We start from the raw sequence: 25,028 nt of genomic DNA, 5'->3' as shown, positions 1-25,028 counted from the left end.
ATAGTTGGCACGTGACATGAAGTTAAATAAAGGGGATATACGAGAATTGGGCAAAGGAGAAAGGATGAATGGAAAAAAAGAAGGAAAAGAAAATGGGGAAATTTGAGAACTTGGAAATATTTAATCATCAGAAATAAAAAGAAGAGTCCCCGCTGAGGACTGTACTAGTATCGGAGCTTGCCTACAAGCCCAAAGGTATATGCAGCTTCAGCTTCGCTCTTCATCTGGATCATGTATATTCTGGAGAACCCGCCAGTGACGCCGCCTTTCTTCGGCATAGCACCGCCTGCAGACTCTTCCCACACGGAGACAGCGATCCCAGTTCTTGCCACACGCTCGAACGAGCTTTCAGGCAAGCAGACGTCAAGAAGCACCTCGTCACGCATCTTGCCGCGGATGAGAATACGCTTTTCAGATTCCAAGCCCCGATGAGGCGACACGGTTACAGAGCCGGGTGGGCTTCCGTCGGTCCCTTCAGCTGCATCGTTTGAATCGACTTGTCCAGTCATTGCTATCTCGGGATTGGAGGATTCCCGAGTCGATGGCATGATAGTCAACCTTGCTGCACCCATGTCGCGCCACTTGGTTTGAGTCTCGCGCACGTAGAGCCGGATCTTGGCATTCGAGAGGCCAATACCATCGACACCTTTAATGGCCGCTGCAATCCTACCAAGACCTGAGCTGGGTGAATGGTTTGAGCCAGAGCCTGCGGAGCTTGAGTACAAGCTATCTTCATTTTTAAGACTGCGAGAAGTGACAGAGGACCGCGAAATACTGAACATCTTGCTTCCCGCCCCAAAGCGCTTCAGCGCCGAGAACGCACTGCTCATGGTCCCTACGCTACTCTCGGAATTGTCGGCGAGGGACCGAGGTGAAGCTGAAGCACGGTAGCTCCTCCTGCGACGTGGCCAGCCGAACAAACCTCCAGACTTGTTGGGACGATCAACAGGGATCGGCTGGTCGGCAAGAGGGCCTCTTGCATTTTGCAAAGCTATGTAAGTCGGGTTATTGATGCGTGCATGGTTAATGAGTCCGTAAAGGGCTTCGCATTCATCTGCGTTCTTGGACCGGAACATGATGTTATTGCTCCAGGTGACTTTCGATCTTTCAGTTGGAGGAGAACGGATGCTAATATCAATGGCTGTACCACGCCGGATGGGCACCAGTGGTGTGAGCTCTAGTGCAACTACCGGTCGAGCTTTCTTCAAGAATATGCCCTCCTCTGCAGCGGCTGCATCCTTCATCTCATAAGCCTCGACAAGACCAGGGCTGACAATTAACTTGCAGTCATCGGGAAAAACACTATCCCAGGAGCCTTTATCCGACCACGCAAAGACGGAGGCAACAGCAGTGGTTGACTTTTCAGGCTGCGGAGGAACTGTTCTATAACCACCCTGAGATGCGGAGTTAGATGGAGACAGAGAGCTAGGTACAGGTGTAATGAACGAAGCCTGCACTGCCAGTTTAGAGGTATCGTGATCCTTGACTGGGGGGAGGTCGTCCTCCGATTCATCATCCGAGCTATCGGATGCGGTGCAGTCTGAATCCGAATACAAGTCGTAGCGCCGGACAGTAGAAGTCTCGGAATCAGAATAAGAGTCGGACGCCGTAGACGGCTCATATTCATGCTTTAATGGGGAAGAGCCGCGGCGACGAGGCCGGGCGCCGCTTGGGCTAAGAACAGGAGTGTTGAGAAGACTGGATCCTGAAGTAGAGCTGGGGGAACGAGAGTGTGGTGGTGGCGCAGGAGGTTCTTCCCCATTATTTTGATCGATAGAGTCCGAGTTCGACCGGGAGTGGCTCTTGTTCTTCCTTGTAGGACTCTCCGGCGAGCTTTGCAGATCCAGTGGGGCATATTCCTCATCTGACAGGGACTCTATAGACTCAGTAATGTACGACTGGCTACTTTCTTGTCGGATCTTTGGGATCAGAGGCAGATTCATGGATGGGACGGATGACACCCTTGGAGAGCTTTCGGGGACATCCGTTGTCGGGGTTTGAGGCGGATATTGTTTTTCCTGTGGTTTCTTCTGTAGCTCAACGCTGTTGGCATCATCATGTTGCCGGCGAGGAGTGGAAGGAGCCAAGTCATGTTCCGGAATGGAGTCTTTTGGCAAGCTAGGACTCGAGGGAGCGCTCTCATCGTTTCGTGCTGCGATTCTCTTCGCTTTAGATCGCTTGAGGCCGGCAGGCGATCGGTCATCGCCAGTCGCAATCTTTCGAGGGTCCCTAGCATGAAGAATGGAGGACTGGGGTTGTGGCGAAGGCTTTGTAGAAGACTGCTGGTCCGTCACAGCATGGTTCGACTCTCGAGTAATTTCTGTTTGAGCGGATATTTGAGACTCGTTAGCCAAAGAGCCCACGGTACTTGGATCAGATAATTGCTCTTGAGCCGAGGAGCGTCGTAGGGTACGAGTGGTCACTTTTTCCCCAATAGGAACGTCCATAGTCGTAGGGCTCGTAGGGACCTTCTGGGTCGAGGAATCATCATTGCACGTAGCTGTTTGTGCTCGTTGCCGTTGTCTCGCGCGTTCGATGAAGCTCTGGCTCCGACAAATAACAGGTGGGACGGGATTGAGTCCTAACATTTGGATCCATTCGAAACCAACGTCCTCTTCATCGATTCGGAGTGATAGGAGTTCTTGCCATGGTTTCGCTGGTCCGGGAGCACTGCGCAACATGACCACAATCTCCCCCTTTGCATCACCGTTACGAGCAGAGACATGGGCTGTATCTATCGGGGGGAACAGAAGCCATCGATCGGAATGATCAATCTCGCAGATCAGCAAGTCCCCTCCGGTTCTGTTGTCTGCGTCGTATTCTCTCAGCAGTAGCTCCGCACGGCAATCTATGACTTGGCCGCTCGAATGATATAACGATAAGTTGAAGAAGTCTCGAGCCCGAACTCGACGGCCTTTCTCAATCTTAACATCCGTAAGTGGCCCCAGCGTAGCAGGGTCCCGAGCTCTGGTGGCATCGATACAGGCAGCCGATTCATCCTCCAGTCTGGCTCGTTCATCGCGCGCTCGGCGGCGAGCATCGGTGACAAGGCTTTGGTATGCCGTAGCTACTTCCTCGGCCTTTGGCGAGGGTTGAAGTATATTGATCCCCTTGAAAGTTTTCGCCAAGTATTTCAGACGGATCAAGGGGCGTTTTAGCAGATATGCAACGTCAACCTTCTCACCATCTGCGTCCACCACGTCTCCGTTTTCATCCCGGGCCATTCCTTCATCCAAGCTCTTAGTATCCGCGTTCTCTGTGCCCTCTCCTTCCTCAAGAGGAGCCAGATTAACAACAACATCCTTAAAGCCTAATCTCCATGCTTTCAGATATTCGCGGTATACCCTTTGTGCTCCTTGGGCCCAGCTGAGCAAGGAATCCACGTTGTCTTCGGGGACTCGTTTATGCAGCGTTTTCAATCGCTCAACCGCCACGCCCATGTCCACTATTGGTTTGGTAAAATTGAGTTCATCTTTGGTGTCCATGGACGGTCGAAACAGGCCAGCAGCAATGGCCGAGTCTGATTTTGAAAGAACACATGTGAGAAGCACCGGTATCACACCACCAACTAATGTCTTGAGCTCGCGCATGTATTTGACTTCATCTGCCGATAGCTCTTTGAGGAGGTCTGGAATGGTCGCCGTTGCAATACGGCTCTTATTCGTCCTGATGCTCCGAGCGGACCGGAGACTCCTACTCCTTCCATTTGGAGCAGAAAGGACGGATATCAGATCATCATGGGTGGTAAGGCGTCTCTTCAACTGCGTAGAGACCACAGGGAGTGAGTTGGGATCAAATTGGTCCCTTTCCTCCTGATCCCCTTCAGCGGCCGCCGTCGACAACTGCTCCTTTGAGGGCAGCTCAGAAAGAGGTGCTTGAGAATGCTTATCGCCAGTATTGCTCATAGACTCCACAGACGCAATAGTGGACAATGTATGGAGACCTGTGCTAGGCATTTGTCGTTTCCGGTTAAGCGGAACGGGGGAACTGTTGCCTGATACCTCGGAGCCATCTGAGAAAAGATGAGTCTCTGTATCTGTCTCTTCCTTCTGAATGTTGGCTTTCTCACGATTCGTATTTGATTTGACACTGGGAGATGACCGGCTAGACTTGTGCTCGTTCGGTCTCTTCCTGCTAGAGGACTCCCTCGAGACCACCTTCTCGTCTACCGGCCGCCTCTCATTCTCACTAGCAGACAAATCCTCCTTGCTTTTCACGTGCTTTTTGTTGGTGCTTTTCCGGCACACTTTGCCCTCTATGTCCGTATCGACCGCACGATCATGGTTCTGCTCTCGTTTTGGAGACTGTTTCGTCCTATTGGCCCTAGTGTTCAAAGGTGCAGGGACTTCCACGTCCAGACCCATATCGTCCATAAACGGGTCAGACATGTCCGTCAACCATGCCTCAATCTTCGCGCCACGGTTAATATTAGGAGTCGGCTTAGGGGGTTCTGGCTTGCCGAACATCTTCCGCGATTCGTCCAGCATGTGTCCAAATATACCGCCCTTGGGGGGTTTCAGAGGAGCACGATTTTTCGGCAGATTTGGGCCTTTCGCTCGTCTTCGTGACAGCTCTGAGAAATCGGCATCGCTACCCCCCCACTCCGTATCATCTTCCATTGTACCTTCTTTTTTCCCAGTGCTTTCGGAGGGTTCTGATTTAGCCACCAGCTGCGACTTCCCTGCGCTCGTGGGTCGCGAGGCACCTTTGGAGAAGTCATTATGCGAAGTAACTTCCTCTTCGATCTTGCTGGTAATGACTGAGTCGGCGTCTCGAGACACTCTAGACTTTCTCCGGTCCCTACTCGGTAACTCTGAGGTTGTGCCAATTTTTTCCGTACTACGAGACGTCAAGGGCGATCGACCTTTGTCACTTCCCTTGCCCGCAGCCTGTGCCGGATCGTTTACCGTATATTCAGCGATACGCCTGGGTGTTGGTAGTTTCGGCGGAGGGATCTGGGTTGTAGAGCTCCGATTCAGCCTCCAGTGCTCATCGCTAATAACTCGTTTCCGGGGGGTGCTTTTACTGCGCTTGCGAGTGGTAGAGCTTGCGATGGGTGCCTTTTCCTTGGTGATCTTGGGGATTGATTCGGCGATCGAATTCTCGTCTTCGTCATCATAGTAGACCTCGTCGGCAGTGATCACTCCTCCACCCTGTTGTTGCCATCTGCGGACCTTCGCTCGCACCGAGTTAGTGTCATAAACTCCCAGTGGCTGTCCGATATCCAACGGTTTCTGTTTGGCTGGAGTCGATTTGGTGCTACCCCCGTGATTGGAGGGGCGATGCGGAGGGGCGGGAGACGGCATCGATGTCTGTGATGATGATGGAAGAAAGCTATTAGCATGGTTCGGGGGGACAGCAGGGGTTATCCGAGACAACAATCATAGCTGGTAGAGGGGATTTATTTTTGAAGACAAGTAGGCTTTGTTGTTGTTGTCCCGGCGGAGATAGAATGTATGTCATGCCTGTTTGTTTACAGTGTGGACGAGAATAACTTAGCAAGGAAATAAAACGAACTCACGATCACTTCAGAGGGACGATTCGAACCAGTCTTCTAGAGGACACAAGGACGCCGAAGCAAAGGGAGGGAAAACAACAAAATTAAAATAAAATAAAATAAACACTGACGATCCGACCGAACAGGCGGTAAGGAATGGCCAGGAAATGAATCAATCAACAATGGCAAGAATGAACGAATGAATTCTGGATAGATATGACGGAAGACGAGATCAACAGGTCAGACGAGCTCAGCTTTCAGAGTCATTCATAATCCTCAATCACATCACATGCACAAAACCAACCCAAACTGCCGTCTTCTGACAAAGAGAGAATCATCCACGGTCAGCGTCGTCATGAATGCTATACTTACTCGGTCTAGTCCCGATGCAGTTTCATGTCGACGCTGCCGGGGAAACGAGCAATCAACACAGCCTCTCGTTGGATGTTTTCTGGGCGCTCTTCGGCTATTTTAAGGACTGAAGAGATTCGATACTCTAACGGAGTTATGTACTTTCTAACTTTCTCTGTCCGTGCCACTCGATCACTGTCACGTCGATTTCCGGGAAAATGCTTGTTGGGCTGATTCGTGATCGCATCCTTTTTACTGGCTTCCTCTGTCTCCAGCTCCATCAGAGGCCCAGAACATGCAGGAATTAGCAAATGGCTTCAGTCCAGATATCCATCGGATAATTAATCATTTTCATTCTGGACTTTGATTGTAACGATGACTGAGTCGATCGTCGCATGGGCCACGATCCACTCTCTACGCGTCACAAAGGATGGGCCCGAAGATGCCATCCACCTTGACTGGCTCCCACAGTTGGTATATTTGCAAACTATATATCTGGCCAGAATTTCCCGCACATCTCTTTAACATCTGAAGTGGACTCGGGGTACTTCTCGTCCGCTGTACCTTAATGCGTTTTACGTTGCGCCGACGTTTCCCTCAGGCTCTTAAATGCATGGGATGTCGTCCTCATACTCAGTGAAAAATAATCTAGGCCCCGTGTCAGTGGAATGTCCACTGGATCGCACCTCAAACGGGGGACTTACAAAGTGGAACCAAGATCCAGATAAAATTCATGAAGAAATAGTATATCCAGAAATAATAGGGCTCCGGTCGACTATATGGACGATGATGGACGTAATGGTCATAGAGACTAGTAGCATAATAAAGTGAATCGCCATATAGGTGACTCATACAAGCTGTAAGCTGTAGTGGATGACGCAGGGAACTCTGCGTAAAAATCGAGTACGCAACGAGAAAACATAGTGGACCCCAGAGCAGCTGTTCAACCGTCTTAATCAATGGGGTTGCAGACGTCCTTAAATGGCCCGGGGTCATATACATACAACGGTCATCGTCTCCATGCATAACACCAGGGTATCTGACGTCATGTATCTTGAATCAGACAGGGAATATTCTTTCCACAGTTGTCCAAAGAAGTCTTGGGCAGGAGCCATGCGGTCATGGTGGGTTATGAAATAACCCTCAAAAAAGCAATGAAGACTGCCCGCTAAACAACCCCAGAAAGTACAGTGTTAGTTTTTCCACGACTGGTCCAAATATACTGCGGAGATCCCTACATAGAACAAACCACAGAATGGCGATCCTATCGGCTCGACTCAAACCCGGTCGCAGAAAGCTAACCAGGCCTAACGTGGTTCCTAGCAAGGCAGCCGCGCCAACACTGGCGGTGGTAAGAAGGGACAAAAGAGACGTGTTATTGGCCACATATCCATGGATGGGGGCGTCCAGTGGGTAGTACGGATGGAGGAGGGCCGTCTTGACAGGCATGGTAGCAAAAGGTAGTGGAGAAGCTAGAGCTGTTGGAGCTGCCAAAGAGAGCATGGAGAGAAGAAGATGATTCCAGCCAGTGCAGCGGAAACCCGTCAACAACGCTTGTGCCAAGACTGGCTACGCTGATCATCGAGGCTGGAATCTCCGCAGATGATTCTCTGATTGCCTGATCATATCATAAAAAGTACTCCAGTACCCTCTATGTCTTCTGAACCAGATGAGCGAGATCCTGTGGGGTCTGGAGCGCAATGTCTCTCGTATCCAAGTCCTCCATTGGCCTCGAATGCTACTAGCTACTGTAAATGGATGAAGGCAGTGGCCCAAAGAGGCTAAATGCGCTCCCTGGCATGTCCTAACCTGCAACGGCTAGCGCGTTGGCCTTAGGCAATGTCGATCTCCCCCAAGTTGCGTGTCTCAAGACTCTCTCAGCATTGTCTCGCTCTCCATCGGAATCAAGGTCCTCACTCCCTCTCAATGCTGCTGCCCCAGTGATCCCGATCGTGTATTTATCACTCCATGGAGTCCTGGGTGTTAGTCTATTCTGTGAACTGCGAAAATGGCACCTGGTTCTTCACGGAGGAAGCCCTTGGGGCTTGATGTACCCCGCACATCTGCTTTCGAGTCGCCGCCTCCTATAGCGGCTCTCTTTGTAATTCGGTTTGATATCAAGGCCGGGTGGGTTCATCGCACCTGAAGAAGGGAGGTTTTTCGGACTGCTGACTTAAAGTAACCCGGTAGATATGTGATATCCTGGAAACGGACGGCCCCCGGAGGTAAGTCGAACCGCTGCTGTCGCTGTATGACCGCCCATGCTGACTTACCATCAATTATCAGTTGAACTCGAAGGGATTGTTGAGTACAAGTCGCTTCCATCCGGTCTACACAATATTTCAGAGGATCTAGTGTAAGATTGAACACCTCGCTGCCGTTCGCTTTTCCCATTGTATTAATTATTGTCGCGTAGGTATTTCGTGCACGAACAATATGCTGGCATCAGTGCATTTGTTAATCAGCCTGCGGAAGAAGCAGAGCGAAATGCAAAGATGTTTGCCGTAGGAGTCCTGGTTCCACTGAGTTGTGGGAGACTAGGCAAAAGTTGGAGACATGCTCCAAAACTCAAGGAACTGGCGCTGTGAGTAATTCTCCGACCATAATATTCTCTTCCTCTGGCACATCTGATATAAGAGCACTCTCTGCAGGAACTATGCCCAGGACATGTCGGAAACACAACCACTATCCGATTACTGGACGACCTATGAGATCCACGACGGCGATTCATCAGGCCTTCCGCCACCGGACTCTCCTGTTGAATCACCGCTCAACGTCCGACTAAGAGCTCATGGAGAGCGATCAGATAATGGCAACCGCCGCAGTCGCGCATTTAGCGATGCCATTGTGTTGGAAACCCCCAGGCCGGGCCTGACACCGTTCCATCCGGCTTCGTCGCTCCCCGATTTTCTCGACTGCTTCGGTCCTCTGTTGTTTCCTTTGTATAGGGCAGCTTTGTTGCGCAAGAGGATTCTTTTCATGGGGGAAGTGCCAGTCTACATGCCCTGCAACTATGGTAAGAATTCCCCAGTTTACGCGTGGCGCAACATCTGCTGACAGAGAATCAGTATATGATCTGTCTCTCTTAGCCTCGCTACCCAATTCTCTTCTCCCCTTACTTCCATCGAACAGGTTGCCAAGTCTACGGCCTCGGCCCCTCTTTAATGTCGGCATCCATGACATACCATACCTGACTAGTTTTGTGGGCGCTTCGCCTGACTCCGACCGGGATGCTACCTGGATTGCCTGCAGCACGGACACTGTCCTCACCATGAAATCCGAGTTATTCGATGTTCTTGTCACCCTTCCACCCCCTCATTCCAAAAACGCAGCAGAGAAAGTATACCCGAAGATCTCCGTTTTACCCACTACAACGGCACAGCATAACTCCTCCCAGGCTGTTCATCTGAAAGCAACGCAACGAGACGCACGTCGTTACTCAACCCTCCGCAAGGGCTTACAGCAAGTTTCTCGAGACGAAGACACCCAATCCGGAGACGACGACGACGACGACGACGAATCAGACGCTGCATCGACATTTTCATCAAGCTCCATCGTTGAACCCCTCTCATGGGCCAGACTAGCATACACCTCCTTCATTTGGTGGGCATCAGCCGGTGAAAAGCGCGACGGATTATCTGAAGAAGAGGAAGAAGAACACCAGATCAAACAAGACACACGGCTACTGGCGAGTGTGGAGAGTCTCCCTAGTCCACCATCGGGCTCCTTAGGCCGGAGGACCATGCCACCCGGGGACCCAGTCCAACAACCTCCCGAAATCGCTTTAGTGGCGTACTTCCGTCGCCTAACGACGCAAATATTCGTGGCCCTTTCCGATGTAATCGTCCGACACGATAGTCGAGACGCAGCTAACAGCGGCGAGCTAAACGATGACGATGAAATCCCGTACGAAGACGACCCAGATGACGGTCTCCAGCCCTCGGCTACTATCGGTCGCCGGTCAACACAGGAAGATGACTCGACATCTCCTTTGCTCCAGAGAAGTGCTTTCCCTGACCCCGACTTGTCTCGTAGGGATGACAAACCCATCAAAATCACCACCGAAGATATGACCGAGATGGGACTTGATGTTTGGAGCGCTGCGGACCGCATTTTCGTCGAGGAGCTTGTCCAGACCTGGTGGGGTCGCAAGGCGTGTGTCGACAGCGCTCGTATCAGATGCTGTGGGATTTCAATTCTGTAAATAAACGGTACTATTTGCACTGGGTATGGACATGTCGGGTATTTATGCTTTGATCATTCTTGGATATCTATAGAGCTAAACTAGTAAAGTGTTCAATTAGATCAACATTATGTGTATCTCACCAGTCTAAGTGTGAGGGGAAAAAAAGTTGTGAGCCAATATATGTATGATATGCTTCATGATTGTCAATTATGTCCTGTTAACCATTTAATAACACCGAAAAGTGAATCTATGTACAAAGAATAGAAAGACAAAGGAAACGGAAGTGATCGAAAAAGATAGTCAAGGCCATATGAGCCAATGCTTGTATGCTAAAAAATGGAGATGGAGAATAGCCAAAAACTAATCGCAGAAATGCATATTCAAGCGCACAAAAGGGGCATTAAGATAGAGAGGCAGAGAATAGAAAAATGAATGATTGAAAGCAAGAGAAACTCTAACTAAGCAAAAATAACATTAAACTCCCCTAAACTATACCAAAGTGCAACGCCATTCCGCTTGAACAACAGGGTATCAGAAATCGTCAGGTCAATAGTCAAAAATACCTGGAGAAAAGAATTTCTCGTATTCAAAAGCATCCAAGTTACTTATATAGTAAGAGTTACCGATGCGTCATCCGGACCGGTGCGCTTAAATCCCGTCGACTCCTGATATCACCATTGTCGCTCCTTCTGTTTGCATTTTGGACACCGGGGATACGATGAGTCATCCGACCTGGTGCGGCGCTCGTATCAGCAGCGCGAAGGGTGCTTTCGGTTGCACTGACGGATCTCTTCATTGTATTAGTCCGACCTCTGCGTGCTCTGATCTGTGCCAGTGCTTCTTCCCGACTAATCGGAGTTCCGGGAACAGCAGCAAGCTGGTTTGGCAGTGACCCTTCAGCTCTTAAGGGAACCTTTCTGAGATTATCACCGTTCATTGAATCTCTATTGGAGCTGTTCTGTATCACTGGTTGATCATCCAAAGGCTCATGGCCAATAGCGGGTGAAAGACGGGCATCGGAAGCAGGAGACGTTTCTGGAGATGCTGGTTGCCCAGATTCCAAGGCTATTTCTTCTTGGTTGGTTTCGTATTTTGCAAGAGGACTTGTCGGCTGGCGCTGAGCAGTACCGGCGGGCGACATTTGAGGAATGGCAGGTTGTTTTTTCACAGACCCTCTTACTGGGGATGGAATCGTATGGAAAGTTCCGGTGATAGGCGAGAAGGTAATAAGAGGCTCCTCCGCAGCCTCGTCAATTGTTTCCACTTGCACTCCTTCAGTAGGTTCAGTTGTTTCACTGGATGTTTCCTGGGAAGGTTGAGGGTGGACTGCAACATTGTGTTCAGCAGCCTGGTATTCACGAACTTCTTTCATGGAAGGAGCTTTTTCTTTCTCCTTAGTTGCAAGCTTTGTACTCTGAGGTTGTGTAGTGTGGTATTTATGGACCTTCTTCTCCTGCTCTTCCACGATCCGACACGAACACCGTTTGAATTGGCATTCCATCCGCAAGAACTCCGTTAAATCTTCCGCATTTGTTCTTAGCCGTTTTTCCACCCGGAGAGTCTCTTGCAGTTGACGGATTATCAATTGATTATTGTCACGCTTGGGTGGCTCCTGAACTTCTTGTTGTGGTTTCACATCTGAAAGTCTTGGTTTCTTTGGAGGCGTACACTGCGTAGAAGCATCCTTTGACTCTGGGGCACACGATTCGGCCATTTCCTCCACTGATCGTTTCGATCTCTGAGGGGCGGGCGACCGAAGGAACGCAAGATCCCCTTCTACTAATGACATTCTCCCAGCGTCCTGTCTGCGCATCGCCTGGGCTCGAGTTTTGAGAGTGAGTGAATTATTTTTGGCTTCCACAGCACGCAGCTGTCCCTTGACTTCCTCGAGTTCCTCTGTGATGCCGGCAATCGCGTACGCTCGTTCAAAAGCTTCCTGTTTTGCTTTTTCCTTAGCCTTTCGCTCCGATTCAACCTCATCTTTTAATCCTTTGTTCTCGGTTCTCGCTTGTTTCAGTTCCTCTTGGGTTTTCACCAGCGTTGACCCCGCGCGAAAAGCTTCTTTTCTTGCCTTTCTAATCTCCTTTTCAAACAAGGTTCGTTCGTGGGCTTTACGTTCCTTGGACGCCTGTAATTCTTCCAACAATGATTCTAGCCGTTCACTTATCCGACGCTCCCGAGACTGCGCTTCAGAAAGCTGAGCAGAAACACTAGCTAGCGCAGATTCCGCTTCCTCACGTCCAAGAATAGCCCTTTGTAGGGCTGCTGTACCTCCGCCAGGTGGTGGTGGTGCAGCCACGGGACTGCCTGTTCGCGAAAGATTGTTCAAAAATGCGACCTTAGCCTGTACATCTGAGGAGCCCCTTGCACTCTTGCGCGGAGAGTTGAATATGTCCGAAGCTGACAACGTTGAATGGAGCGGTGGCTGTTGATTTATCCGATCGGGGGATAGAGGATTGAGTGCCTTGGATGGGCTGGACAGCAGCCTTGACGGCGAATCCATGGCCCAGACGGTGTCAAAAAAAATTTATACTCGTAGAATGAGGAAGCCGACAATCCAAGCATAACAACCACTGCAGAAAAACTCCAAGAGGAGAGCAATATCTGTTGCAAATCCCACCGTTGTGTTCGGTTGATCTATCGGTGACGCACTCATAACATTCGCCAGTTTCCAATGTTTGTTGCTTCCAAACGGGTGCCGTGACTGTTGCCCCAGACAACACTCCTTACCATATATGGTAAGGTGAATCACGTGCGTCAGCTGTCAACGCTATTCCCAAAGTAGGACGAATGGTCTGCGCATGGGCTTTATGCCATATAGGCCTGAGGTGTCGAGCAGCATTCCTCACTCTCGTGGAGAGCTTAAACGTCACCTTTTAGTCCTTAACATGTATGTGTTCCAGGCTAGACTCTGTTCCTGCTTTCCGAATCGGCTTATTTCTCCAGCAGCCTCAATATGCGACCTTGCGTAGTACTCATGAAAGTTTAGAACATGCATGAGATCATTACTCTCCAACTCGGCCAGAGGGCCAATTACTTGGCGACTCATTTCTGGAACCTGCAGGTAAGTGCGGGTGTAGCCTCATTTCCCCTAAGCTGATTGTGCAGGTGACATTTTTCTGATTTTTGAGAAAGGAGTCATACTTCACATACGGCAATGAAGGCGAGTCTCCCATTGACCACGATGTCCATTTTCGTCCCGGTGTGGGAGCAGATGGGAATGAAACGTACACACCTAGAACATTGATCTATGATTTGAAGGGTGGCTTTGGCACTCTTCGCAAGTATAACGCACTCTACGAACTAAGTGAAGATCTAACTCCAGGTCATGGACTATGGTAAGGCGTTCCGTACCTAATTTCTTCTCCAGAAGCGGCATATTCAGACCTATTCTGTTGCCTAGGGTATAATGCTCATGAACTTCGCCGTTTGTTTAGGGATGGAAAAGAGGTTATTCAGCAGCAGGCTGTGATACCCCTCAGTGATTACCAGAAAAACCTTGACGAAGGCCTGCCCGCCCCTCCGCTTTCGCCAGAAACAGTGCGGTACTGGTCTGATTACAATCGGCTGTTTTATCATCCCCGCTCCATAGTTCAACTGAATGATTACGAGTTAAATTCCAGGACTATGCCATTTGAAGACTGGAGTGTTGGCGAAGACCTGTTCAATGATCTTGACAAAGAGCATGACTTACTTGATCGAGACGCGAGGCCGTTCGCAGAGGAGTGTGATCAGCTGCGTGCACTTCAAATTTTCACAGGATCCGATGATGCTTGGGGTGGCTTCTCTTCAAAGTATGTAGACAGACTGCGAGATGAATACGGCAAAAAAGCTATCTGGGTCTGGGCCATCGAGGGTGTTTCAAAAGTAAATAGAGTGAGATCTTCCTTTCCAGTGACTAGGCTGCAAGCTAACATTTACTGAATCCAGCAAGTACAACATAAACGGGACATGAATAAGGCCCGAACCATATGCAATATTTCCCCTCAATCCTCCTTGTATACACCGATTAAAGACCCGCTGAGTCATGTCCCCAGCTCCATACACTTTTATCCCCACTCGCAATGGCAGTCTTCTGCGCTGATATGCTCTGCGGTGGAAACGGCGACACTTCCGAGTCGTCTTCGTCCATACCACGACTTTGAGTCTTCATTAGCAGGCGATGACGGTATCCACAATATATTCGAGCTGCAGTCTACTATCATCTCGAGTGAGGCCAAGGAAGATGAACTATCGAAGGTCCAGAAAGAGTATGATCTCGACTTTACGTATGATAGTCCGAAGGGCAATAAATCACATATTTTCAACCAAGTTCAAGTTCGACGAGGAGTTGATGATGCACGAGAGGGTGATTCTTCTGGAAAAGACCTTAGCATGCTCCGACGAGAACGCGCTTTTAATTCCGAACCAAGCATTCAGAGGTCAGTGTTCCCATAGCTACGAGCCTCCGGTCTACGCTCACGTCTCTGACAGTTTTTGTACATCCCTACAATTTCCCATTTTGGACAGTTTCCCGCGCGACATGTTCCCGGTGACAGAGCCAGAAGGAAAGATTAATGTCCTTGCAACGCTAACGGCTTCTTCGCGGACTGCGGAGGAAATCAAAGGCATGGAGACAGGTGCAGGACGGATTATTGGAATCGATGAACGGGAAACTATTGTGAATGGGCTAGGCGATATCCGTGAGACTTATGAAACAGGATGGACGAGCGACTTGGAATTTGATGACGATTAGAATTGATTTTTGTTGTTTCCTTTGTTTTCTCAATACCAAAAAGTGCCATTCTAATATAACTATTCATTTTCAAAATGCGCCAAATACATATCTACGCGGAATTTATGGTTAGATCGTGGAACAGAACCTATGCAGAGAATATATAGTGGCTACTGTCCCCAATTCAGGTGCAATGACCACAACAGCAGATCTGGTGCTTTCACTGACATCTAACTAACATCTAACATCAACCCAAAAGACATAGAGTGGTAGTAGTCAAGAGGTGCTGCAGATCATGACGATCTACGCAAATGGTGCAAACATGCCATACCGGGGGATGTTTGCATCGCCTCCAGTCAAACGTGTCCTCTCCCGGCCAAAACTTCTTTAAGTCAATTCGGCTTTTGTCCATTGCAAGCTCATTACTCATGCTTACTGCCAGGTGGCCAGTATTTCAGTGCATGGTTGTGATCCGGATGGCACTGCTATCTTAACCCTTCTTTGTATGGCTCTTCCTACTTCGGGCCCTGCCTTATTTGCCACTCGCTAACTCCGACTGTTTTATAGTTTATGACAACTAGCTTTTCCTCTGAACCGTGTGTGTCCTGGAGCTTATGATCGTCGCTTGTCTATATAGGTGACTTTTTGCTCCTCGGAATACATCGTTTTGTCCAAGGTCCGTTTCTTATTTGCCCACAGTGATTGTATAGACATTGGACATAGCCGCTGTTCCCTCGTTAGAGTACGCGCCTAGGTTTTTAGCGTGTGGCGTCTGACTTGATGCTTCTACTAGGAATATATAGATAATGGCTTCCAGTCGCCAACAACGGAGCAAATCTCCGTTGCGTCTTCTCTCGTCCTCTCCAGCCCTGTCCTTCCTGATCTTCCCTTTCCTCCTTTTCTTTCTCAGCTTTCCTGCACCTACCGCCGCCGTAGGCTCCGCCATTATCGGTATCGATGTAGGTACCGAGTACCTCAAAGCTGCACTTGTCAAACCTGGAATCCCGCTTGAAATCGTTCTCACCAAAGATTCGAAGCGCAAAGAGTCGGCTGCTGTTGCGTTCAAACCTACCCGACAAGGCAATGCCCCGTTCCCCGAGAGATTCTATGGTGGGGACGCTCTTGCTCTGGCTGCTCGTTTCCCCGACGATGTTTACGTGAACCTGAAGACGCTCCTGGGACTTCCGTTCGAGAATGGGGAGTCTGAGGTGATCAAGTCATACCATAACCGGTATCCTGCTTTGAAAATGGAGGGTGTAAGTGAGCGAGGCACCGTGGGGCTGCGCAGCAACAGACTTGGCGAGGCAGAGAGGAAGGATGCTTTTCTTGTTGAAGAGCTTTTGGCCATGCAGCTAAAGCAGATCAAGGCTAACGCTGATGAATTGGCTGGCAAAGGTTCGGATATCAAGGACGTTGTGATAACGTATCCTTCATTCTACACCGCCGAGGAAAAGAGAAGTTTGCAGTTGGCGGCAGAGCTGGCAGGTCTTAGCGTCGAAGCCTTTGTTACAGATGGCCTTGCTGTTGGGTTGAACTATGCAACCAGCCGTACGTTCCCGAGTGTCTCGGACGGCCAAAAGCCTGAGTACCATATCGTATTTGATATGGGTGCGGGTTCCACCACCGCCAGCGTTTTACGCTTTCAGAGTCGTACTGTTAAAGATGTGGGACGATTCAACAAGACTGTCCAGGAGATCCATGTCTTGGGTGAGGGATGGGACAGGACTCTCGGAGGTGATTCTTTGAACGACCTCATCGTCAAGGATATGGTGGCGAGTTTTGCCGAAGATAAGAAATTGAAAGGTCGTGTTGCCCCTGCAGACATCGAAGCACATGGCAAAACCATGGCAAGGATCTGGAAGGATGCCGAGAAGATCCGGCAAGTCCTAAGTGCCAACACAGAAACGGGAGCTTCTTTCGAAAGTCTGTACGAAGAGGATCTCAACTTCAAATATCGCATTACGCGCTCCAAATTTGAGGAGCTTGCTGCACAGCATATTGCCAGACTTGGAACACCACTGCAGCAGGCTTTGACGGCCGCTGGATTGCAACTTAGTGATGTCGACTCCGTTATTCTTCATGGTGGAGCTATTCGCACTCCGTTTGTCCAGAAAGAACTGGAACGGGTTTGTGGCTCCAAGATTCGAACAAGTGTTAACGCAGATGAGGCTGCTGTTTTTGGTGCTGCCTTCAAGGGTGCATCTCTTAGTCCTAGCTTCAGGGTGAAGGACATCCGGGCAAATGATGCCTCCAGTTATTCAGTAGTGCTGAAATGGCCTTCTGAGAAGAAGGAAAGGCAGCAGAAGCTATTCACTTCCACCTCCCAGGTGGGTCCTGAGAAGCAGATTACCGTAAAGAATCTGGAGGACTTTGAGTTTAGCTTCTTCCATCAGGTCCCAGTTGGCGATGAGTTTGTGGAGTCGCCAATCCTAGGTGTAAAGACTCAAAATCTTACTGCTTCTGTCGCCAAACTCCAAGAAAGTTTCGGTTGCACAGCGGCCAACATTACCACCCAAATCTCTATCCGACTCAGCCCCGTCGATGGACTCCCGGAGGTTGTCAGTGGCTCTGTGAGCTGCGAGGTTGAGGATACGAAGAAAGGAAGCGTCGTTGATGGTGTTAAGGATTTCTTCGGCCTGGGATCGAAGAAGGACTCACAGCAGCCCTTAGGAGAGGACGGGGAGGCTAAGGAATCAATTACTTTGGAGGTGGAAGAGGCCCAACCTTCTACAACATCCTCAGCTGATGAAGCCGCTTCCACTTCTGCAAAAGAAACCAAGAAGTCTACTCCCCAGACCAAACTAGAGTCCATCCCCATCAGCTTAGCTCCGTCCCCTTCGGGAATTCCTGCACCCTCTTTGGCCGAGCTCACTCGTATCAAAGGCCGCCTTAATGCATTCGATGCGTCGGACCGTGATCGTATTTTGCGCGAGGAAGCTCTGAATGAGCTGGAGTCGTTTATCTACCGGACCCGGGATCTGGTTGATGATGAGGAGTTTGTTACTGTGGTCAAGGCAGACCAGCTGGCTACTCTGAAGGAGAAGGCTGCTACAGCTAGTAGCTGGCTTGATGAAGACGGTGCTGATGCCACGACATCGGAATTCAAAGATAGGCTGAAATCTCTGAAAGCCATCGTCAACCCTGCGCTACAGAGGAAGAACGAGAATTCCGTCCGTCCTGCTCGTGTTGAGATGTTGCAAGAGGCACTGAAAAATGCCAAGACGATAATGGATGTCATGCAGAAGCAGATTGAGCAGGATGAGGAGCTCTACTCTTCGAGTGCTTCCAGTGCTTCGTCCACCAGCGATGTCGAAACTTCGACCACTACCCCCAGTGCGTCGACACCGACCACTGATTCCTCTGCGGATCTCGAGGAAGACCCATACTCAACCTCCACCATAACTACATCTACTCCCAAGTCTCAGCCCACAGGGCCAAAATACTCCATCTTCCATCCGACCGACCTTGCCATTCTCACCAACACGTACGAATCAACCAACACCTGGTTCGAGACTCAGCTCGCAGCTCAGGAGAAACTAACTGCGTCCGACAACCCGGTACTTGTTATAGCGGATATCGACGTCCGTCTCAAGGAACTACAGCGGAGCATGAACCGGGTTTACGGGAAGATGGGCGCCGCGGCAGCGAGGTCTGGAAAGGTTCCCAAAGACCAGTCATCCAAAAAGGACGACAAGAAGGAGAAAACGGAGAGGCCCAAGAAAGAAAAAGAGCCTGAGAAAGAAAAAGACCAGAAGAAGGATAACTACATTAAGGACGAACTGTAGCCATGCATCCCTTTACGATTATGCAGGCCGAACAGTAGAGTTGTACATGAGCATTCTGTTCTCTTCTTTTTCTCTTTTGCTTGCGCTTCTCATGTTGTCGTCTGACCCCGATAGAATCTTTCTGAGACTTGCTCTGCCTCAAAAGACATTTTCTGCAGCCATTTTTCTCTCCCCCCTTGTTAACGACCATGATACATTTCATTCTTTGTTCGGCTCCTATATTGTATGTAAACTAGATAGAGATTATGTCATGCTCTCAAAGAGTAGATATAATGATACAACCCTTGTCCGTCGTTACCATTCTATTCATAAAAGTACTATTAAAACTGCAGTTGAACATATACAACTAGCCATATGTTGGCACGAAGAATATAAGAAACGTGTCAAGGTGCCGGGTATTCTAAACAACCGCCTCGTGTAATATCGCAATGCCCATAACGCCTCCGTAAATATACAAAGAGAAATCAAGACTGATACACAGAAAGAAAAGAGAAAGTTCCCAATTTGCTCAGCAAATTAAAATTCTGTAGTGAGCAATCGCCGAAACCAGTCCGTGATAGTATCATGTAATCCGAGGCCCAGAAAGACTAGGTTGAACAGATCCAGGTCATTCAGAGTAAAAAGATTTAGACACCACCATTTCGGTTTCATAGTCGCTTTCTCGACTCGCAACATAGTCCATATCGACTTCCTCGCGCCGTCGAAGGAACAATGGCTCCTCGAAATCATCAATGTCCATGGTCTTGTGTCTGTGCATGGCAACGAACTGCCGTCGTTCCTGTCCCAGCTTCGGGGAAAGAATAGTTCGCCCAACAACCGAGCCCACTCCTGCTGTATGGGTTCCTCCCATGACACTGAGCCAATTATTTGTCGATGGAGTAAGGAAGCCATCGCAACCGCCGTCCGATTCATCTGCATAGTCGGAATCATAGGACCGTTTCTGGACAGTGGGCAGCGTGGAAAACGAAGTAGCAGATTCCTGACTGCTGGGTGGGAGAGAGAAAGTATCACCATCGTCTGTGGCGAGTTTATTGGAGTCCATCATACCATCGGATGGCATATGGTGTGGTTGGATCGCAGAACCGCCCGTCTTCGATATGCCGCAGAATGGAGCAAGTTCTGCCCAAGCGCTCGAGCTGTGTCGGACGGGTTTGGTTTCCTGCGAAGGAAAGATAAATTTCTCTTCAGCTTTGGCAGCATGAGTTTTATATCCTTCTGTGACCGATTTGCGAACGCGCATGCCAACGGAAAGAAGAGAGGCCTGGACCTTTGCGGGAACAGTAGGGGTCGGAGAATAGGTCGTTGCGGAATAGTGGTTGTGAGACAGAGAAGAATCACAGGCACGTGAAGAGCCAGAAAAGAAGGTAGTTATCGGTGGTTGAAAACGCCTGCGTTTGGAGGATAGGTCGTTGTTTTTTGGCGTGGATTGGGGAGAGGAAGACATTGTGCTGCACGTGAGGGAATGTTGATTGGAAAAGTCAACGATGTTCCTGTTGATCCCTTGCTTCTATTTTTCTTTTTCTTTTTTGTCTCAACAATCTAGTCCGTAGGGATATTAAGGAATGACTTGAGTGACTGTACAGTGTTGGTATGTGAGGAAGGAGGAGGACAAAGAGTGGAAAGCAAGAGGCTGGGAGGCGCTTACGGAAACGCGACACGAGGTGACGCGCATATGCACATGCCAAGCCAATTTAACCTCTTTGGGCCACGGTTAGGGCGTAGGGCTATCAAACTATGGATAGATACAGTCAACTTGCAATGATGTATAGATTAGAGACCATGTAAAATGAATTAACTTGAGTTGCATTACATGCTGTCAATCATCTAAATGGCTAAATGAACGCCTTCAGCTTTTATAAGACAAACTGTGAACTATCTATATACCACTTACGTCCAAGTTTACCCAATATTTCCTCTCCGTCCCCCACGTTTCTGGCGCTCTTGATGTGCCTTCAACACGTTGCGGGTCTGCACTAGACTTCTCTTGCCCTTACTTTTTGCTTTACCCAAGGTCATCATAAAATTTTTCCTGCGCGCCTTCTCTTTGTTAGTGGTACTCTTGCCTTGTGCCTCTTTACGCTCCTTGCGCTTCGCTGTCACACTCTTAAAATCAGACCGATCTGTCTTGCCTTCCTTGGCATGTGCAATCCGCTCTTCGCGAGTGGCCTTTCCGGCAGATAGGGCAGCCAATCCTTCAATCTCTTCTGCTGTCAGAGGATCATCCGTGTGCCGAGTAGCATTCGAGGCTTGCCCACGACGAGGCTTAGGGCCCGACACAATCGCATTGACCGCAGCTTCGGTGCGAAGTTCTTGAAGCTTGGCCAGATCGGCTGGCGTGAGGATACGAGTAGTTGCAAGGTTCTGTTTCGGAGCCTCAGGTTTGTCTGCTTCAATTTCCGGATTGGCCTTCTCCCCATTGTCGTCGTCACCTTGCTTAGCCTTCTTTGTAGGAGGGCCGTCTTTTTCATCATCCGAGTCGCTTAGATCAATTTCAACATCACTCTGCACATTGATCCATTCGCCAGAATCATCGCTATCATCGTCGTCTTCAACGTTCCAAGCATCCCACTCCGCTTCGTCATCCTCCTCGTCATCTTCCGCGTCAGAAGGCAGACCCTTCTCAGCCCTTCTTTTCTTACGCTCTTCCTCCTTCCAGTTCTCGAGAAGCTCCAAACCCTCAATTCCACCAGTTTCCTGCTCTCCAAATCGCTTTTCCTTCTTCTCCCCTGAGCGGAGACCCATGGATGCCTCTTTCCCGCGATCACGTCTCTTTAGCATCTCCGGGTTAATCTCTCTGAAAAGACTCAGCAATCCTCGCGCTCCCATCACAACACCCTTGTCTTTACTTTTCCTGTACATGACAAGGTCTTGTAGCAAGGTCTCGTTCATTGCAAGGGGCTGTCGCGCGCAGATTTCTCTGATGGCGTTGAGGCCGGCAGTGGCGACTTCTGACGCTGAAGCTTCGGATACGAATTCATTCGCGATTTTTTGAACAAGGGGTTCAAGATCATCCGGGGGAACCAAATCATGCGAAGCCTGTGCAAGTGATGCCAAAAATGATGTGACGGACGGTTGCCGTGGAGTGAGGTACTTCTGGAAATAAGAGTAGAGATGCATGATGTGTAGCTTGTGCAATCCAACAAGACGAGAGACGAGCTGAAGCACCTGAAGCTTCTGCTCTAGGTTTAGCTTTGACTTGGTATTCTGTAGATGCTTCGAGAACAGAGATTCCGCATAGCCCTGGGGATCGTGAAGAAGGTGTAGTGCCGAGAAATTCAGAGGATGGGGTTGATTCTTCTTGCGCTCCTTTTTTTTGACTGTTGCTTTTGCCTTTTCGATCGCCTTGGACTTCTTTTTGGTCTTTTTATTTATGCCAACCTGGTGCTTCACCCGGCCGAGATCAATGGCCTCGTCGTCACTACTTTCGTCCTCCATCTCTTCGCGCTCCTTATCTCCACCAAGGAAAAAGCGAACTCCACCAATGATGACCTTTTCATTATCAGCCAAACTGGCCTCTTTCATGACTTCAACGGCTTTGGCATCTGTCCAGATCTGCCGCTTCCATAGCTCACGAGTGAGCTTGATAGCCCACAAGCCCTTGGATGAGGTCCGGTCAGAGGATACCAGATTGAAGAGTACCGTCTGCATGGTCCGGTTGAGCTTATGGTTTGTCGTTTTGGAATTGGATGTGCGAAGGTCCATGAGGATCTTCTGGAATATCAGCGCTCGTAGTGTTTTACTAGGCGTGGAAATGAGAATTGGGAATAATGTCTGCAGCAATCTGAGAGAAGGAATGCTAGTTAGCAGAAAATTCACAACTAATGCAAAGTTGATCTTACATACGTCGCTGAATCAAGAAGATCCTTCTTCCTCAGAAGTACCAGGCTTCCTACGATTTTCTCCCGCAATTCTGGTTCCAACACTAGGTGGTGCTGCGACAAAATGTCCATGAGTTGCTGAGGAAACTCTTTGGTAATATCTGGATAGCAGTCGGCCACATGAGCTATAAAGTCAATCAATTCTCGCAGCGAAATAATGCCTGTATCAGCAGCTGACGATGGTGCCGCCATGAAAATTTCTCGGTGGCTCTCATATTGATAATGCTGCGCGCGGAAATCTTCCACGTACGACCTAACCAGAGCACACGACTATCAGCACCGAAACTGGATGACAAAGACGAAACTCATCGCGCTCGCTTATCTTACTTTGGATCCCTTCGAATTTTATGCTGGAGATTAGGCCTGTAAAGGGTGAAAGAGACGTTAGTATCAAGTGAAATCTTCGTCTGGAAATTCTGGTTGCGCTCATTAAGGGAAGTTGAGATGGACTCACAAGTCGGCTTCGACCTTTTCCAAGGCCCCCAACTTCCTCTTCACCATTGTGTCGGAGAAGTTTTCCAAAGATCCGACAAATGCGGTAGAGATGGAGAGGAGATAAACAGGTGAAGGTTGGGAGAGTCTTGCTGAGCTTCGGCCGTATTTTTTTTTTTTTTTTTTCTCCCGGCGGCCTATCGATAAGCGGTGGAATTCTCACTCAGATCCAGCAATTCCACCTACATTGTCTACTTTCAGCGAAGGTCCCATTAAGTTGCAAGGAGCACTCGGTTTATTTACTGTCGAAATTGTTTACAAGTCCTAACAGTCGTAGTTTTGGCACTATCTCGGCGAGATCTGTCGAAGTCCAGGACAAATACCTACTTTAATGACAACGGAAGACCCTCCAAAGAACAAGAGATATCTTTTTCATGTAAAAAAATTAAAAAAGGTGCCGACTTAAAAGCCTGAGGTCTTCATGATCGCATCTCAACTACTATAGAAGAAAGCCGTTCGATTTTTCCTCTTTCTTTTTGGATGTTGCTCCCTCCCGTTGACTGTCTTCAGGTATGTACAGTCGCGCAGATGCATGCAAATCGACTGAATCCTTATAAACCCCCCGTCCACTCCAGTACACATAAAACCAGGACCAAACGGAGAATACGCCCAACATTACCCCTTTACCGGTTGCTCTTGGCAACACGCTCGAGCTCGTCCTTCTTCTTGATGGCATACGAGTTCGAGCTGCCCTTGGCAGCGTTGATCAGCTCTTCAGCCAAGCACTCAGCAATACTCTTGATGTTACGGAAAGCAGCCTCACGGGCACCGATGGTCAAGAGGGCAATGGACTGGTTGACACGGCGAAGAGGGGACACATCAACGGCCTGGCGACGGACGGTACCGGCGGAACCGATACGGGTGCTGTCTTCACGGGGACCGCAGTTGACGATGGCATCGACGGCGACCTGGAGGGGATTCTGGTCGGTCATGATGTGGATCTATGATTCGAGCTGTCAGTCTTCCAATTCCTGTCCAGTGCACTAGGGTGTATGTAAGAAAAGACGTACAATCTCGAAAGCGTGGGCAACAATGCGGACGGCCATGAGCTTCTTGCCACTGTTGCGGCCGTTCATCATGAGGGAGTTGGTCAGGCGCTCAATGATGGGGCACTGAGCCTTGCGGAAACGCTTGGCGGCATAACGACCAGCGGAGTGAGGAAGGTAGACAGGGGAGCGGATCTGGATGTAGTCGCTGTACGTATATTCCTGGTCAGCTCATCTGATTCTGTGTATTCGTTGGTGTCCTTGTGTGCTCGTCCGTGGCCCCTCGTCGCAAATCATATCAATCTCTCCCCATTAAAACAGAGCATCAAACCACCGACTCTTTCCTTGCACTCCATAAAATCGCATAGAATTGGAAGTCACCTACGTCAAGGAGATATCCCTGATCTCAACATCCTCGTAGCTCCACTTGTTGAAGAGCTTCACGGATCCCATCTCCGCGATAGCCTCCTTGGGGAGCACCTGGAAAGCTCCGACGGGGTTTTCGACCTCGACTTCCCCGTGATCAGACATGATGGACGCCGTATGCACCTGTTGTCGAGGGAGGGCTTCGTAAAAAGGTGACGGACGGTGTCGTTGGTTGATCCTGCAATGTCGACGATAGCAGTCGGTCGGCTGAAATGTGTCGCTGGGCTCAAGGAAATTCAGGTGCGCCTCGCTTAGTTGTGGGTGGGGTTAGGGCAGGATTTGGCCCAATGGTGCATTGTCAGTCATGTGATAATTTGGCCAGTCGCTCCGGCGTGGCTAAACCTCATTTGGACAACTACAGTCCGAGTTACTTATTAAACGATTGAGGGTCTCGGTTTATCAAGATTCAAGAGTTCAGATGCAGTTATTCTTAGATCTATAATGGACCCCCTATTCTATTACCCCCAACACTCACTGAACGTATTGTATGTCGGTCCTGTAACATGCCTCAAGTAGGACAAATCCCCTCTGTGTCCTTTTGACAAATAGGTTTGGTGTAAGAACAAGAAGAAAATAACTAAAAAAGAAACTCCTGTTTATATAGATATGTTCCATATTGATTAGACAACCTTCCCTTCTAGAGGATACCTCAACCACTCCTTTTGGTAATTTACAGCTCTCCTATCGGTAGGATTAAACAAATCCTCCACTTG

General features: G+C 49.3%; 9 protein-coding genes across 9 annotated transcripts; 4 read left to right on the top strand and 5 right to left on the bottom strand.

Annotated features, from left to right (window-relative positions):
- Nucleotides 1–164: 164 nt before the first annotated feature.
- Nucleotides 165–5,306, bottom strand: ATNIH1004_000456 (uncharacterized protein; the record flags this gene model as incomplete). Its single annotated transcript, XM_033565170.1, has 1 exon — nt 165–5,306. The coding sequence occupies one exon, from the start codon at nt 5,304–5,306 to the stop codon at nt 165–167; it is 5,142 nt and encodes a 1,713-aa protein (XP_033430927.1).
- Nucleotides 5,307–7,103: 1,797 nt separating this feature from the next.
- ATNIH1004_000455 (uncharacterized protein) lies at nt 7,104–7,470 on the top strand (the record flags this gene model as incomplete). The annotated part of the gene is made up of 2 exons (XM_033565169.1): nt 7,104–7,199; nt 7,303–7,470. 2 exons carry the CDS (start codon nt 7,104–7,106, stop codon nt 7,468–7,470), a joined length of 264 nt encoding a protein of 87 aa, XP_033430926.1.
- A 386-nt stretch (nt 7,471–7,856) lies between these two features.
- Nucleotides 7,857–10,052, top strand: ATNIH1004_000454 (uncharacterized protein; the record flags this gene model as incomplete). The annotated part of the gene is made up of 6 exons (XM_033565168.1): nt 7,857–7,975; nt 8,039–8,073; nt 8,135–8,204; nt 8,265–8,432; nt 8,500–8,864; nt 8,917–10,052. 6 exons carry the CDS (start codon nt 7,857–7,859, stop codon nt 10,050–10,052), a joined length of 1,893 nt encoding a protein of 630 aa, XP_033430925.1.
- Nucleotides 10,053–10,653: 601 nt separating this feature from the next.
- Nucleotides 10,654–12,537, bottom strand: ATNIH1004_000453 (uncharacterized protein; the record flags this gene model as incomplete). Its single annotated transcript, XM_033565167.1, has 1 exon — nt 10,654–12,537. The coding sequence occupies one exon, from the start codon at nt 12,535–12,537 to the stop codon at nt 10,654–10,656; it is 1,884 nt and encodes a 627-aa protein (XP_033430924.1).
- A 489-nt stretch (nt 12,538–13,026) lies between these two features.
- On the top strand, nt 13,027–14,769 carry DML1 (misato family protein; the record flags this gene model as incomplete). The annotated part of the gene is made up of 5 exons (XM_033565166.1): nt 13,027–13,098; nt 13,170–13,372; nt 13,472–13,901; nt 13,965–14,455; nt 14,544–14,769. 5 exons carry the CDS (start codon nt 13,027–13,029, stop codon nt 14,767–14,769), a joined length of 1,422 nt encoding a protein of 473 aa, XP_033430923.1.
- A 785-nt stretch (nt 14,770–15,554) lies between these two features.
- Nucleotides 15,555–18,533, top strand: LHS1 (Hsp70 family protein; the record flags this gene model as incomplete). Its single annotated transcript, XM_033565165.1, has 1 exon — nt 15,555–18,533. One exon carries the CDS (start codon nt 15,555–15,557, stop codon nt 18,531–18,533), a length of 2,979 nt encoding a protein of 992 aa, XP_033430922.1.
- A 607-nt stretch (nt 18,534–19,140) lies between these two features.
- ATNIH1004_000450 (uncharacterized protein) lies at nt 19,141–19,773 on the bottom strand (the record flags this gene model as incomplete). The annotated part of the gene is made up of 1 exon (XM_033565164.1): nt 19,141–19,773. The coding sequence occupies one exon, from the start codon at nt 19,771–19,773 to the stop codon at nt 19,141–19,143; it is 633 nt and encodes a 210-aa protein (XP_033430921.1).
- Nucleotides 19,774–20,432: 659 nt separating this feature from the next.
- SDA1 (SDA1 family protein) lies at nt 20,433–22,912 on the bottom strand (the record flags this gene model as incomplete). The annotated part of the gene is made up of 4 exons (XM_033565163.1): nt 20,433–22,314; nt 22,377–22,664; nt 22,739–22,774; nt 22,866–22,912. The coding sequence occupies 4 exons, from the start codon at nt 22,910–22,912 to the stop codon at nt 20,433–20,435; spliced, it is 2,253 nt and encodes a 750-aa protein (XP_033430920.1).
- A 614-nt stretch (nt 22,913–23,526) lies between these two features.
- Nucleotides 23,527–24,420, bottom strand: RPS5 (40S ribosomal protein uS7; the record flags this gene model as incomplete). Its single annotated transcript, XM_033565162.1, has 3 exons — nt 23,527–23,844; nt 23,914–24,097; nt 24,275–24,420. 3 exons carry the CDS (start codon nt 24,418–24,420, stop codon nt 23,527–23,529), a joined length of 648 nt encoding a protein of 215 aa, XP_033430919.1.
- Between the last annotated feature and the right edge of the window lie 608 nt (nt 24,421–25,028).

This window comes from Aspergillus tanneri, assembly GCF_003426965.1.
Source record: "Aspergillus tanneri strain NIH1004 chromosome Unknown AapTan_2_pilon_pilon_pilon, whole genome shotgun sequence".
Lineage (NCBI taxonomy): Eukaryota > Fungi > Ascomycota > Eurotiomycetes > Eurotiales > Aspergillaceae > Aspergillus > Aspergillus tanneri.
Note: the sequence above shows the minus strand (reverse complement) of the source record. Positions and strands in the feature narration are given on the sequence as shown.